The following is a 16,734-nucleotide window of genomic DNA, read 5'->3' on the forward strand; positions in this document are numbered from 1 at the left end:
ATCTATATACAGCATACACAATCAAATGGTGAATTTTTGGGGATTTCCCAATGAAAATTCCGTATATGGCTGTGGTCGTGGTAGCACATAATTTCTTTTCTGAGCCTAAAATGAAAACAAGATCGGTAATAATCTACAATTCCTTAATCTAATTAATGTTATACCGAATAACAACTTGTCATTCAGCTATGGCATTTGTCCTTAAGTAGAGAAAGAGTGGACACATGTCAGTAGGCTACCGCTAAATTGCAAGGGGAAAAAAACCCATGTCTGTTAAAGATGTTACATGCATTAATATTACGCTCATTTGGTACAATTTGTGGGTACTTTGTTGATTTTGCAACCCTACAACTTTTCCATTATCCTACAGCGGCCCATTTATTTGATACATTATACATATAATGTCCTTCCTCGATTAAAAACGGTGTTGTCGTGCTGCTTGCAGGGCGTGTCTCAAAGCCACAAGTCAACATGAATGAAAGAAAGGTCGAGGAAGGGCACAGCCCTCTGATCATGACCTGCACAAATAGCAGGGAAACGGGTCACCAGTTCCTCTGGTTCCAGGATGAACGGCTCATCTCTGCTCCGGACCAGAGGTTGTCGCTCTCCAATGGAGGCGCCACTCTGCGCGTGGAAGTCGTCCAACTCAGCGACGCCGGGGAGTACACGTGCTTGGTGCAGAACAACGCGAGCGAAGCGATCAGTGAGCCAGTGACGCTAACCGTCCTGGGTGAGTACACGCAGGAGACGTGTCATGTGGCCCAGCTGTGAAGTTGTAACAGAAGAGGCTGCCCCTTAGAGAAAGAAAATAACCACAACCGGATCTCGTCGTGTAGCTTACACGCCCAGGCTGCCTGCCCCTCGGATGGCTGAAATACATTCGAAATATGTGATTAATGATTACAAAAATAGATTTAACATGATCCATTGTCTGTTGATTAACTGTGACCAATCCGACCATTGAAATGTATATGACTATACATTTACCCCACTCTGGTCTTCGCACCTAATAGGTTCACAGTGATGGCATCACCTTCAGTCTATTTAAGACCAAAACGGGAATACGTCTTCCCAATTCTTGCAAATCGCCTGATGAAGCTGGTTGTAACCACCAGCGAAACGTCGTAATCGAATTGTAAATGTCGTGGGTTTTACTCTCCAACACACCGGTGTGCTGAAGTACTAACTAATTGCCACGTTTTGTTTGACGTGACTAACCTTACTAATTGGCTGTGTCGGGTGGTGGTAGGTTAATGACACATTAATATATTTATGCGCTATAACCCAAAGAAAATCATTTGCTAATAATAATTTTGGTCACTCCATTGTGACGTCAAACCCATACGCTGTCGCAGAACAATGGAGTGATTTCATGAGAGTGCTTTCCCTGAGCCGATTTTAGAGTACTTAATTATGAGCTTTCGTGACTGCAGGAATTACTCTTTGGTTCTTTCGGTAAAGTCACGTATAAAGATAAATAATAGAGTCTTCTTTTTTGCCATTCACGGAAGCTTCAAACTCGTGTCGGACAACCAGGGACACTCTGCCTTGGTGTGTATTTTCAAGAGGAGAGCTGTGTGTTCTTATGGGTCGTGTCTTCCACTAATTGACATTGAATAAGAAATTATTTTATGAGACACCTGAATTTCCTTGTCTGAAGATCTATAACGTCTACAATGCAGAGAGATGACTTGCGTTTAATGTTTCTTCCAAAAAAATTAATCCAGAAATTTACCCCAAACTTCAAAACGTATGAGAACAGATATGAGATTAAGTTTTTCCCCTTTTTTCTGGCAACAAAACAGCTGTGTTAAGTTGTTAAAACACCAAACTGAAACCTTTTACAAGGAATCATGTCTGCATTAACCACAATACTTGTGGTCAAAATGAAAACAAAAAACATACTCTGATAACATATGCATTGTCTTTGAAAGTGATTGGCCCACACCAGAGCCAGCTTTCTTTTGAGCCTCGTCTCAAACGGTGAAAGACCAGAGGACGCCAAATGACTTTGGTGCGACTGGCACACAAGCACGCGGCGCAACAAATACCGCACTCGCGTTCGTCCAACGCGACCGTTTCTTTAAAAGGACAAACACACCGATGGTGACGCTTCGGGCCAAATGGGCCCCCCTCCTTCAGTAGCTGTAACGCGCTGCGGAGAATATGACCATTGCCCGAAACGTCATCTATCAGTTCACCGTTTCTCCCCGTGCCCCGCAGAGTCGCTCTCCAAGCCGGAGGTGAAGGTGAACGACAGCGTGGCTCGCGACGGCGACACTCGCGCGGTGCGCTTGGACTGCTGGCTCGCCGGGCGAGCGCGGGGCGGCGCGTCGTACTCGTGGCTCCTGGACGGCCGCAGGCTAGCGGAGGAGCCGGGGAAGTACGAGACGTCGGCCGACGGCGCCTCCCTGCTGGTGCTGCCCGCGGCTGTCGGCGCGTCTGGAGAGTTCCAGTGCGAGGTGCGCAACGGCCTGAGCAGCAAGAAGAGCGAGCCCGTCAAGTTGCCCCCTCCCGGTGAGCTCCCGATGCAAAGCGGATCCGGTGGCTTCGTTGCACATCTTCCACGCAGGCGGTAGCTATCCGAACGGTTACAATTATTTTCATTTATTTCTATTTCGCTAGATTCTCTCATTCGTCTTGGGCCAGTAGTAGCTAGTTTTGCACAGAACTTCAACGTTATCAAAATCAATTGAGTGTCCTTGTTGCCACGCGTGTTCTGCTACTGCTACCTGTATTATGGATGATATTGGTCGCGAACGCCTTCGTGTCAAACCAATTCGTTACGAGTTCAGCACACCTGTGTGTTGGGAGAGTAAACCCACAACATTTACAATTCGAGTACCGTGGACATTCCGCGGGTAATCGCTCTGCTAACGCCACTGCTGGCAGAAGGCCCGACCACTACATGGAGCTCTAGAGAGGCCCGTTTAGTTGGTAATTGGCCTACTCTTCCACGCTGGACAGACGTCTTGGGAGATGTGGGAGTACACACAACGCTTTGCCGAGTGGACTCACTGCGGTTGAAGCAGAGGTCGCAACCGGGTACCCGATACCCGTACCCTACCCGATACCCGGCTACCCGTACCCGGCCGGGTACGGGTACCCGTTTGCGACCCTGGTGCGGCCGGGTACGGGTACGGGTAGGCCGTGAGTCACCGGTGAGCAACCGTTTGTCACTCATTTCGGGTAGGGTACGGGTAGCGTACGGCTACCCGTACCCGGCCGGGTACGGTTACGGATACCCGTTTGCGACCCTGGTGCGGCCGGGTACGGGTACGGGTAAGGAATCAAAACCCGTTTGCGACCTCTGGGTTGAAGGCCGTTTTTGCTGCTGGGTGGGCAGAGCCAGAGGATTTCAGACAACCCATGGCACCGGTGGGCACTGGTGTTGCAAGTCCCGTGCGCTCACAGTTACATCACGGCATCAAGTGGATTTACTGTACAAAAATAGAAAGTCGACATAAGTTTCCTGTTTAAACAAGTGTGTGTGCTGTTCATATCCTCTGCTACTCCTAAAAAGCCCCCTTCCATACAAGTTAATGAGTTTCCTCTTCTCTGATTATGATTGACTCCCTCCTTATCTGGTAATATAAATAAGCCTCCTTTTTCCCCTTTATACCCTGGTCCCAGTTTTCTGTAAAGCGTGCCGCAATACAGTGGAAATTTCAAGGTATGATGCCAGGGATGAGTTTATCCATAGGAAAACAACAGTTGACTTCTCGCAAAGCGGTAATGATCTTATTGGCCCTGAAGGAATGAACGTGCACGGTTTTGTGCGCGTGTACTGCGAAATAAATGTATGGAAGATAATGAAAGGAATTTAACAAAATTAAGTAAAATTGCACTGTACGTTTACACACCGTACAGTTAACCAACCAGGTAGCTCGAAAGTTGTGAAGTCCACATCATGAGTGGGGGTCGACTCAGCTCATCATCCCTCCTGGGTCGATAAAATAAATACCAATTTGTGGGAAGTCAACAGGGGGTTTTCCTGTAGATTGACTCGCCCCTGCCACAAGAACGGGGGAATTTCCACCACTGGCTCAGGGCTATATAGAAGAGGTTAACACCAATGCCTCAATGTTCATTTGAGCAATAACATCACTTTTGAGTAATGCACAACCTGTGCTCTGTATTAAGCTTATGTCACCATCATGGTCAGGAACTCAACTTTAGGCCTCTAGCAATTATCTGAATGATCACAATTAGGCGATTCGAGGATCAATTTGTGTAATACTGTACGGTGGTGAACGCAGTCGCTTCTGGTGGCAGCAGAGGTCACTATAAATAAATAAAAACATTAACCACAAAGAATCGATTATAATTGATACGTCAATGCATCGTTAAGCAGCAGCAGAGTTCACATGAAATATAAAAAAACATTAACCACAAAGGTATGCGACTTGATAATAACAATCGATAAATTATAATCGATACGTCAATGCATCGTTGAGCACCAAATCGACTCACGCCATGGCATTTTGAGTGCCCCCAATGAACCCTCCCCCCACAACCGGGGACACTTTGACAACGTTCACTCATCACGGGAGCGCAGCGACGTGGTTTTGAGGATTGGTTACCCCCCCCCCCCCAAGTGGCTGCGTCCGCCAAGCGTCCCCTAGGTCGACTCAGCCTCAAATCGTGCGCCGTTCAATTTTTCATCAGGTGCTCGCTAACCGCACTTGCCCCAACGGGTGTGTTAAGGCTACACGTGTGTGTGTGTGTGGGATCTTCGCGTGTGCGTGTGCAGCCAGGGCGAAGGCGAGCCCCCAGGTGATCTTGGGGGCCACGCTGGGCACCCTGGTGTCGGCCGCTGCCGCGGGACTCGTCTTTTGGACGTACAGGAAAGTCGCCTTCAGCAGGAGGTGAGGGCCTCGACTCTTCGCGGCACACGCGTGTGTTCTGATCACACGCGTGTGTTCTGATCACACGCGCGTGTTCTGATCACACGCGTGTGTTCTGATCACACGCGTGTGTTCTCAGCACACGCGTGTTCTCAGCACACGCGTGTTCTCAGCACACGCGTGTTCTCAGCACACGCGTGTTCCCACCACACGTGTGTTCCCATCACACGTGTGTTCTCACCACACGCGTGTTCCCATCACACGCGTGTTCCCACCACACGCGTGTTCCCATCACACGCGTGTTCCCACCACACGCGTGTTCTCACCACACGCGTGTTCCCATCACACGCGTGTTCCCATCACACGCGTGTTCTCATCACATGCGGCCGTCACTCGTTCCTCATTCGTTCATCATCGTCGTCCTTTTACTGTCATTGAATTCGCTCTCGCCGAATCCACGCATCACAGATTCGCCAGTTTGCTTCCTCTCATCCGTTTTTATTCACCTCAACTCCACCATTGCATTCTTCATATGCACCGTTCTTAATTGTCTGTAAAGTGCCTTGGTTAAGGCGCCACGAAAAATTACGTTAAGATAAGATAAGCACCACAGGCCGAAAGGCCCACACTTTCCCAGCGGACAGCAAAAAAAACAACCCAGCACTGTTGTGTGTATGCTGAACTTCTTTCGCGCCGTACATAGTCAACTGTGCTAATCGGGAGGTGAGGACGTCATGCATGTTGCTGCTAGGCCGGGTTGGAGTAACGAGTATCCGTGTAAGGCACTACCACGAGAGTCCCAGTGGTAGTGCCTTACGCCTATTGTTATTGTGACCTAGTCGGTAGTCCGATAATTCTATCGTACTGCAGTACCTTGAGGATAAGAGAGTGAGAGATGGATGTGACATGCCATAAGAGTTCCAGGAATAGCATTTTGGTCTATTCAGTCCGACATTAAGCGCTGTATGTATAAATGTAGGCGCTCGCTAACAGCACTTGCCCCAAAAGTCTGTTAAAGCAAAAAAAAAATATTTAGATTTTGGGTGTTAAGTGTGTATATACGTGTGTATGTTGTCTGTATATATTTGTATACGGTATTTGTAAGTGGTGTGTACACATACGGTACTATACGTTTGCGTAAACGTTTATATATATTGTGTGTATACGCGTATATGTGTGGAGCAGTGGCGCAAAGGGTAGGGACAGCGTTACAAACTCGGCGACTTGATATCGGTTCCTGGCCACGGCTAACACCAGTGGTAAGTGATATCCCCGTAGGTCGACTTTGTCTCGGACGAGTGCGTGATGTGGTGTGTAAATATCAGCGCGGCGGAGGAGCGAATATGTCCGAGCACCCGTGGTGTCCGGCCACACCGCATCGCCAGTAAACATGAAACGGTTGGACCAACGTTGACCCAACGCTGGTCCAACCGTTTCCAAACACATGCCAATGTTGCCCCGACGTTGAATGTTTCATGGGTTCACTCGCTAACAGCGCTCTGGGTTATCAAGCAGAATAACCGCATTCAGTGTTTGCCTCGTCGTACGCGAGGGATGAAGTTCCGGAGATGCTAGTGAATAGCACATTTTGCTGATAATGATACTAGCCTACGATAACATTTTTTTTATTAATGACCTTAAATAAATGCATAAATGAGCAATTAAATACGCAGAAAAATTATCTCATCACTTTATCTCATCACTTTCTCACATCACACTCTCTCTCTCTCTCTCGAGATGCACTCGTGTAGAGTTCCAGATGCGATTCGCGGATTATCAAGTTCGTGAATTAGGAGGGAGCGCTGTAAAGTGAAAGCGGCATGACAGTGGCTGTCGCTGCATTCAACCTCTGCCACCCAACCACGGTGGCCTCGCGTTCCTCCTGTTCCCGTCGTTGTCCGCGATAAGTGGCCAACGTCTCCTGTGTGTGTATTTCGTTCTCAGTTACGACCTGTGGAAGAGCATCAAGGGACCCAAACCTCCGCCAAGCTCAAAAACAGCAACCACCAGCGTCTGAGTTGAGCAGTCTTGTCGTCAAAAGTTTGCGCGGACGGAAAGTTGAAAGGGTAAAAACCTACTACTATATTTTGCCACTGGTAAAGGAGGTCTCATAGTGTAAATTTTTACACCGAGCTCTCAATACTCTGATAGTGCACTGTTTTTGAGTTGTACGCCTTTTGGCGTCATCTGGTCCAACACCAATGGAGACTAGGCTCTAAGAAAAGCTGTCTCGGGTGTGGACCAATCAACTTCAAGGACAGTGCATATAATTATCAGAGTTGTTTCTTTTTGTTTGCATTTTGACTGCTTGTGTTGTGGTTATTGCAAACATGATGCCTTGTATAAAGGTGCCAGTTTTTGTACCAGTTGAAAGGGTAAAAACCTATTACTAATGGAAAGAATCCTGTTGTTGTGTGTGGTCGGAAGGAGTCGCTGGCCCGTGAGGCTGGGCGCAAGCGATGAGTCTTGAATGTAAATATCTCAGGGTTTCGGAAGGCAATTTCAGATCGTTTTTGGATCTTCCGATCGTCCACATTTTTGTTGTGTACTCATTTCAAAACGTCTTCGTGCTAACAATAGTGATGTCACCCAATTCCACGTGACATCACTTTTGGCGAAGAAAGCATGGAGGTGACGTAATGATTTCATATCAGTCCGAAAGACGTGACATTTTTTGGACTCTCCGAAATTTCATTTCTTTGGTTCGATTTTCGCATTATTCAGATTCAATCCGAAAATCGGGCACGCATCCCTACTGTGTGCAGTCACACGATCACTATGAGTTATAACACTGCAGAATATTTTATGTGGGGGGGGGGGGGGGGGGGACAAAACACGCACCTGAAATCCACCCTTGCAGATCTGACATTTGTTTTTAAATCATCGATTACAAAATTACGTAAAATGCAATTGCGCTTGAGTGCAATCGCCATTTCCGTTTACACCGATAAATCCCTGAACACGTCTGGCCAGCGTGGAAGAGTAGGCCAAGACACCGTCTGGAGGGGCTCTCCATAGCTCCCTCGAGTGCAGGCTCTTGCGCGAGCAGTGGTGTGAGCAAACAATTGCAGCGCTGCACCTTTAGCTACGTATACACCCCTCCTGAGATCCACGTTAAAATATTCTGCTCTGCAATTCTATCATCCAGAAACTACAGTCATAATTTGATCTTTTAGTGGAAGGCCTGACTGTAAGGTTTTCCCAAGAGGTGCCTATTTTCTATGGGGCATTTAGATACATGGTACATTATAGAGTTATCCCCCACAAACTCTAACTGGTCATTTGCTTTTGCAAGTCTGATAGTACATGAATAAATGGATAATTGGTCAACAGAGGATATATCGCTGTTATTCTCTCCGGATAGAAAGCACTTTTTCAGTGTATATTAAAGCAAAAGTTACAGATGCATCTCATAATCCATGAGGTGTGTGTACCCAGATTTGTATAACTTCATACGCACCGGTCACACGCTTACTGTGCAGTGCATTTCATAATCCGGAGAGCGCCGCAAAACATCGGTTACGTAAACAAAACGAACGCGTAGCAAACAACAGTATAATTAATGTGTAAAAAAACTGATTTTTTTTGTTATTTCATGACCATGTTATTGTGCTGGGTGAGACGCTACAAGAACACGGCATTCTAATCGCAGATCGTCGTAATCCCGTTCACGGTGGTGACATTTTCCGTTGCCTCTGAAAACTTTCAGACTGAGTATTTTATTTTAAAAAAATACTGCAGGAGGTCAGATTTAAAATCAAGCTCCCTTCGTCAAATTGTGAGGCTCGTAATTGTCGCTTGGGTATGCGGGGAAATTTGTTCAACTCTTTGATGTCGGGAACAAACTGGGCATACCGAGGATCCATTACTAGCGGCTAATAGTAATATATGCATTTACAGTAGTTTTCTTTTCCTTTTTAAATAACAGCAGTTAATTTCGTTTGTTTCACATACAAATAATGTGTCTCCAACCACACATAATCTGTTCGTTCCTTTATAATGACATAATTTTAGACAGTTTAATTTTTTTAGCCATGTGCGATATGAATCGATGTTAATGGCATTTCTGTCGTAAATGATGCATCTTAAATTGAGCTAATTATTTAAAAGAAAAACTACAAATTTAAGTATGCCTTGCAATGTTCTACCTACCGACAGTAATTATTGCAATTCAGATATTAAGATAACGATTAAAAAAAAAAATGTTTTAACTTCAATCTGAAAACCATCCTTTCAGAGCGTTCAGTGTTTATTTTATCTCGTTTTTTGTTTTTACATGAACGTAGTAAAATCTGAGATAAAGCCTCGAGCACTAATACAATGGTAATTACATTTACAATGGCTCCTTATCAGTTGTTGTTTTTAGAAAGCACAAGACCTACAGCAGCAGATTAGCATGCATTGCATAATAACAAACAACATTGCATTTCAACAAAAAAATAATCCACATTGGATCCTAACAGCCCAGAGAATTTCTACCCTATGTGTGTACTTGTGTTGAACATCTTTCGCACCGCACTTAGCCAACCGTGCTAATCGGAGGTGCGGGGGAAGAACAACAAACTAAACGCAAAAAATAAGTTCTAGAAAAATGAGATTTCAATCGACTGTATATTTTTAAGTGTAAAGCTCCAGTGGCTTCCTAATATCGGAAGGAATTGCGTTCCAGATGGGCGCAGAAGCGCGTCTGAAAGCGCGTGATGCAGTGACCGTATTTTGTTCGACGGTTTGGCCAAAAGGCCGCTGTGAGGATGACCGGAGTTTGAAAACAAAAATGAATGTAAAAATGCGAATATTTTCTCAAGTTCTATCAACAACTTTGTCCGCAACGTCATGGTCCAATCTTAGAACATGCAAATTTATGACAATGAAAAACATCTGGCTCCGAAATGTCCTCCAGTGTGTCTCGAACCTTGAGATGCAGCCGTCACATTTGTTGATTAGTTCACATTATATTGTAAAAAAAAACGTTATTATACAGTGATACGCAGCTATATTAAAGTGGTACTAATATACACTTTGATTCATATGTATTTCTGTAAAAATATGAACAAAAGCAGAATGTGAGGATAAAAAAGTACATCTAATAAATCCATATGGTTTAGCCGAAGTTATGATTCTTACGGGAAATTGGCAATTGTGAAATGATTCCATTTTGATTTCACTATTTCCCCAATTGCCAAACTCAGATCTCATTTTTTTGTTGTTGCAACGAAAGAGCAATTAGATTTTTTTCATTTCCTCTATGGACACGTAATGGGGTGCAAGAGGGCATCACATCCTGTATCAAGACATGTGCAACTACATTGACCTTGCTATTCAGTCACAGTACAGCCAATAAAACTTGCCGTGACGCCGGCACACGTGACTTCTAAGAGCCTTTATTCAGACACAGCACTCACGATGCCCAGGGCTGGTTCTTGAGAGCTTGAGCTCCGTCTCTTCTCGACCGTCCCCTCTCCTTGCGCTCGTTTCCTTTAATACCTAACCAGGGGCGGTTTCTTCATTAGGGCGATTGGGCGACGCACCACCAATGTCATTCAACCACAGAGTCACGCTAGCCATCACTGTGCCTCTGGATATAGTCCTAATCATCGTCATGCTACGTTCTGTGGAGTACCGCCTCTTTTTGGGCGATTTCCCTCCGGCTGAGAATCGCCCCGAGTGGTCCCATAGACTTACATTCAAAGATGTTTTTTTTCGAACGGGGGGCGCTGCAATGCATTCTCTATGGCTTCTGGGAGGGCTCGCACTAACGTGCTTACGTCATCATACGTAAGCACGTTTCATCCAACAAAATTATTTGTCGCCACCTAGTGGAATCTTTAATAAAAGAAACATGAGTGGATTGTATTAATAGTGAGTATAGAAACAAACAAGATGTATTGTAAGAGTCACTTTATTTTTCATTAATATTAAAGAAGTGAAGTTGCCTTTACATGCTTAAGCTGTTAATTGATCCTTTGCATGGGTGGACCTTATCCTTATCAATCATTCAGACATTTGCCCCCCCTGAGAGATTTTGCAGGAGCCGCCACTGTACCTAACCAAGGCCCCTCTCTGGAAGCTTCGATCACCCCACTCCCTTCGGTCAATCCTGACCCTTCCCCACCAGCGGCTCTCAAGTGTCCTACTACATTCTAGACTTGAAGCTTTCGTGACTGCAAGGAATCATATTCTTAGGTGTTTTTGGTAAAGTCACGTAGGTAAAACATCAAAATTAATAAAATAATAAAATAAAATAAAGATCACGACGTTTCGGAGACTTGTGTTGCCTCCGAAACGTCGTGATCTTTATTTTATTATTTTATTAATTTTGATGTTTTACCTACGTGACTTTACCGAAAACACCTAAGAATATGTCCTACTACAATCCACCCTTTGTACTTACCGCTTCTTTAACTTTCAAGTCTTTCCTCTAATTCCTTCCAATCTTCGCCTCCTCCTCCACCAATCGCTGTGGAGGCCTCTCTGCACCAGTGAGAGAACTTAGCCTACTTTCCGATTGCATGTCTGACCGTACAATTGCGTCAACTAATCGGTCTGTTATCTCGGTCATTACAAACCCTGTATCGTGGAGATGTAGAAGCCCTGTACGCAGGGATTATTGTTATATGCTACACAGTTTTAAAAAGATCACACTATTGTGTGAGAATATGTATGTGGTTTTGACTGTAAATCTACTGCATACGAGGCACAAAATGTGTAGGACATGAGAGTTATAGAAAGTAATATTTAATTGCAGTAACACCGATACACTGCACGGGATGAAGGCATTTGCACGAACAGGTCTATTGTTAAGTGCAACAGGGTCGCAGTGGTGATCTCGATTGGTGGAAATTCCACTGCCCCATGACAGGCACCAGTCTTGCTGTATGACAACCACTCCAAACTTCTCACAAGGTTGTCTGATTGTTGTTGTTGCCGATTACCAAATCACCCAGAACGCACCCAATGGTGTCATGCCTCAGGCTATGTAGAGTTCATCTTCTTGGTTTTTTCGGTAAAGTCACGTAGAAGGGAAGTAATAAAATAATAAAAAGAAAACATAATAAGAATTATTTTATTATGTTTTATTTGTATTATTTTATTACTTCCCTTCTACGTGAATTTACCGAAAGAACCAAGAAGATGAATCCCTGCAGTCACGAAAGCTTTAAATCGAAATTTAAGTAGAGTTCAGTTCGCGTAGTACGACTGCACTCAGATTGGAAACTTGCCTTCGTGTTTACCAGGCTTTGGCTGCCAGGTTTCCAGGGAACGCTGTTAGTAGAGTCTGTTCGATAACACTGCGTGTTTTCATAATGGGATATCACGCGATGAATGCTTTAAGGAACACACTTTATATAACGCGCTTGCGTTATATAAACTGAACGGAACTAGGTCGCGCGAGTAGGAATAAGCGGTCGGACGGCTGCCTCGGCGTAGGCGTCATTCAAGGCGGGATGCTGCTGGATGCTTCGAGATGCTACCCACGCGCCTCAGTCTTTGTTCAGCCTGCTTACACATCTCACTGTGCTAGACCCTATATAATTTACTTTTCATTATAACGCGATTATTCCACAGCGCGGAGTTCTTCGGGAACGCAACTGCCGTGTCATATGAGAACAGACTTACCGCACAGAAAATAATTATATCCGTGGAAGGCTTTGAGTTGTTACCACTTGTATGCACGGGTCTTCTCCAAGCACTCCGGGTTTTCTCCACTGGCCGGACGTCCACTGATGGAACTGGCCAAACATCCTGGTACGGGACTCTTGAGAGTGATTTTGGGTTGTGCCTCATGTTGCTCGACACGATGTCTTGCCATTTCCCTCTACGTTGCTGAGAAATTCCTCAGGAAATGAGGGCCTCTGAGAAAAAGGCTTTCCCAGGTGAGTTAGGTCACTATTGTTGACCACATTGTGGAGATGACAGGCGTAGTTGTTCCGCTCTTCCTTAAGTGCCATTCTCGACTCAATATTGTGCAACAAATGGGTCTTTGATAGCGAGTATTTCCCCAAAGTTACCGCACATACAGAGCAAGTGATTTCGCGTAAAAAAATATATTTGTGTTGTTTTCAATTGGAATACTTTAGACATTTTAGTTGTATTTTTATCATGTACATATACAGGCCTTTAACCAATCCACTGCTGAATGAAGGTCTCCTCTCCATGTCCTGCGTTTGGGAACGAGGTTGGGGGTAGATATTTGACCATATTTCACCATGCTGCTTTTCTGCACTGACCTCTGATGACTACAATGTAAGGTGTGGTTGAGTATATTTAATACATAAAAAACAATTAAGATGTTTCTTTTGTGCACTGAAATGGCCAATTTCTGTGAATGAAATTGTAGACTGTTACCGTGAAATTGTAGACTGTTATCGTCATATCGTGGCCTTTATTATCATCGTGAAAATAAATACATGTTGCGTCGCCCCTAGTTTGGATAACCATGCAACGGTAAACCGGCTGACATTACCCTCTTCACGTAGACCAAGGTTCTCCACATTTGGTGGCCAGGGCATGATGCTCAACTTTCTTGTGAGCTCTCCAAACTTGTGAGCTCTTCAACCAAGAGCTCACGGGAAAGGCGAGTGGCCTACAGTTAGCACAATACACATCTGCACAAGACTTGAATGGTAAATTCGCTCAATTTTAGCCCGCTGCAGTGATGTTCTTGCTATCAAGCAGTGTTAATGACAACGGTGATAGCGAGAGTATTCTTGAGTCGTGGCTAAATGCACGGTTTTCAGCGAGGTTCCAGATTATCATCTATTATCGGTAAGGAATTATATTTGCCGAGTGCAGTGTGGTTTCACTTGTCATTGAATTATTCACGTGGTTAACGGTGTAAGTAACTAGATCACTTGTATGTATCTATGTTCAACTTCTTTTGCACCATACATAGTCAAGTGTGGTAATCGGAGGTGCGGGGAAATATATATTTTTTGTAAGGCAATCCATTTTATATTGTAAGTTGTATCGTCCGCTAAGTTTTTTTTTTTAATATATACATATATAAATATATTATGTCTTAAGCAGTGCTTGTATAAAAAAAACATACAGTGTGTGACATTTATCAAAGAAATAAAAAAATCGAACAAACTTTGAAGTGAAAAAATGGTTTTGTTTTCCAATCATACTGATTTTATTTCAGTGCAAAACTGCTCGTAATTTTGAACCTACAACTAGATCAAAATAATGAATCCGATCTTGAAAGATAAGCATGATTTGAGTCTGGATAGTGGATAGATGAGTGACTACCGGTGGTGGCATAAGACTTAAGCAAACGATTAAGGCCCCAAATTGCTCAAGGAGCCTCCTACTCGCGAAAACAGAGGTGGACTAAATACAGTATTAAGTAAAATTCAAATCCTAATCTTAAAAAAGCTGATTTAGCATAAAGAAGTAAGTTAAACTTTCTCGTTCCTACCTTGTCAGTGCATCTCTTCTCTTCCGTTTAACTGAACATCTGTGAAAAAGAGCTTTATAGCTAATCGGATTCCTCCTGTATAAAAAAAATCTTCTGATTCTGAACTCCATCTATTTCTTGCCCACACTTCTTTCATTTCATTACATGTCTGCCTCTTCCGTGTCTCCTCATCTCACAAGAGCTGTGTCGTTTGTCTACATTTCAACTTACAGCATATCTCTCTCTCATCTCAATCTCTTCCATCGTCTCACGATGAACTTACACGTGGAATAGGGGCTACCCAAAAGTATATATTTTGCTGTTACCTAGGGCCCCCAATAGGCCATCACCACCACTGGTGGCCACCGTGCCTGACATCGGTGTTCAACGACTTCTGCGGGGACTACCTTGTCAGCAGAAGGTAGTGCGTCAAAATCAAGCGTTTCACTGCGCTATGCTCCAACGTACCCTGCCTTCACCAACCACTTGACCGACATGGTAAAATTTCGATTTAAAGCTTTCGTGACTGCAGGGATTCATCTTCTTGGTTCTTTCGGTAAAGTCACGTAGAAGGGAAGTAATAAAATAATAAAAATAAAACACAATAAAATAAAATAATTCTCACGACGTTTCGGCTACAACGCAAGCAGCCGTCTTGCGTTGTAGCCGAAACGTCGTGAGAATTATTTTATTTTATTATGTTTTATTTTTATTATTTTATTACTTCCCTTCTACGTGACTTTACCGAAAGAACCAAGAAGACGACATGGTAAAGTCAAGGTCAGATGAGTCCCGTGAGCGCCACGGCGTGCGGGAGGCCTCCTCATCCAGAGTCGATTGTAGCACCTATACGTAAAGCTGTTTTTTTTCGCGAACAAAACCATGTGTAGTAATCTATTTAAACCTTTATATAACCAGCTAAGAGCCCACTGCAACCAGGGGTGCTGTTTGTGTGCATTATTTTGCCGCTCAATGATATCTCTTTTCCACTGCACAACTGAGCCATGCTGGGCCCGTGCCGAGCCAGGCCGGCGTGGCTCAGGGGGAGCCAGGCTGTGTTTTTGTTCGTCACTGGAGAAACAAAGAGTCGTGCCGCAGACACACCACTGAATGACTGAAGTCGAACTTAGTCCAGGGGACGTGGAGATGCCAGGGCAGCACCAACAACGGCACGCCCCAAGAGCAGTCAAGGCAGGACCACATGAATCCCAGGGACTGCCGGACAGCCAAACGTGGGATATTTTGCAGACGCCTGGGGCAGCACCAACAACAACTACTGACATCCTGCTCCCCGTGGCAAAAAAAAAACCCAGTAGTGAAGGAATGGGTGTGGTGATATATCCGCTGCGATTTGCTGTTACGCGAATAACTCACTGTGTGGCTGGGAAATGGTCACCAATTTCTCTGCAGACAATCAGATGGGCAGAAATATAGAAACCACCTTGCACAATCGATGGTAGAATTCCCGCTAACATCTCACAACAGCTGGCTGAAAAAAAAGGCTATTGTGGGCTTGAATGCGAACTCCAGGTGGATGACTCCTTTCACAGTGGAAGGCCAGAAGTTGCATGTTATTATAGATGACCAGACAATGGCCAACGGACATATTAGCTGTCACGTGGTAGGTCTCGGTGTCACGTGGTGGGTCTAGGTGTCACGTGGTGGGTCTAGGTGTCACGTGGTGGGTCTAGGTGTCACGTGGTGGGTCTAGGTGTCACGTGGTGGGTCTAGGTGTCACGTGGTAGGTCTAGGTGTCACGTGGTAGGTCTAGGTGTCACGTGGTAGGTCTAGGTGTCACGTGGTGGGTCTAGGTGTCACGTGGTGGGTCTAGGTGTCACGTGGTAGGTCTAGGTGTCACGTGGTGGGTCTAGGTGTCACGTGGTGGGTCTAGGTGTCACGTGGTAGGTCTAGGTGTCACGTGGTAGGTCTAGGTGTCACGTGGTAGGTCTAGGTGTCACGTGGTGGGTCTAGGTGTCACGTGGTGGGTCTAGGTGTCACGTGGTGGGTCTAGGTGTCACGTGGTGGGTCTAGGTGTCACGTGGTAGGTCTAGGTGTCACGTGGTGGGTCTAGGTGTCACGTGGTGGGTCTAGGTGTCACGTGGTGGGTCTAGGTGTCACGTGGTAGGTCTAGGTGTCACGTGGTGGGTCTAGGTGTCACGTGGTGGGTCTAGGTGTCACGTGGTAGGTCTAGGTGTCACGTGGTAGGTCTAGGTGTCACGTGGTGGGTCTAGGTGTCACGTGGTGGGTCTAGGTGTCACGTGGTGGGTCTAGGTGTCACGTGGTGGGTCTAGGTGTCACGTGGTGGGTCTAGGTGTCACGTGGTAGGTCTAGGTGTCACGTGGTAGGTCTAGGTGTCACGTGGTGGGTCTAGGTGTCACGTGGTGGGTCTAGGTGTCACGTGGTAGGTCTAGGTGTCACGTGGTAGGTCTAGGTGTCACGTGGTAGGTCTAGGTGTCACGTGGTGGGTCTAGGTGTCACGTGGTGGGTCTA

The 16,734-nt window shown here is 45.3% G+C and overlaps 1 protein-coding gene across 8 annotated transcripts in view; it reads left to right on the plus strand.

Moving 5' to 3' along the window:
* LOC133342032 (hemicentin-2-like) overlaps positions 1-13,831 on the plus strand; it is a 35,898-nt gene extending 22,067 nt beyond the window's left edge. For 6 of the 8 annotated variants that reach the window (XM_061550908.1, XM_061550912.1, XM_061550914.1 and 3 more), the window contains 4 exons: positions 446-730; positions 2,224-2,517; positions 4,754-4,868; positions 6,792-13,831. In XM_061550908.1, the coding sequence (XP_061406892.1) occupies positions 446-730; positions 2,224-2,517; positions 4,754-4,868; positions 6,792-6,864 (767 nt within the window). In that variant the 3' untranslated portion in view covers positions 6,865-13,831. Of the gene's footprint in view, positions 1-445; positions 731-2,223; positions 2,518-4,753; positions 4,869-6,032; positions 6,107-6,791 lie in introns of all 8 variants that reach the window. The other 2 variants (XM_061550910.1, XM_061550909.1) reach the window with 2 other exon arrangements.
* The last annotated feature ends 2,903 nt before the right edge of the window (positions 13,832-16,734 follow it).

The sequence above is a fragment of the Lethenteron reissneri genome, chromosome 13 (genome assembly GCF_015708825.2).
Source record: "Lethenteron reissneri isolate LAM-NWPU_2019-01 chromosome 13, ASM1570882v1, whole genome shotgun sequence".
Taxonomy (NCBI): Eukaryota; Metazoa; Chordata; class Hyperoartia; order Petromyzontiformes; family Petromyzontidae; genus Lethenteron; species Lethenteron reissneri.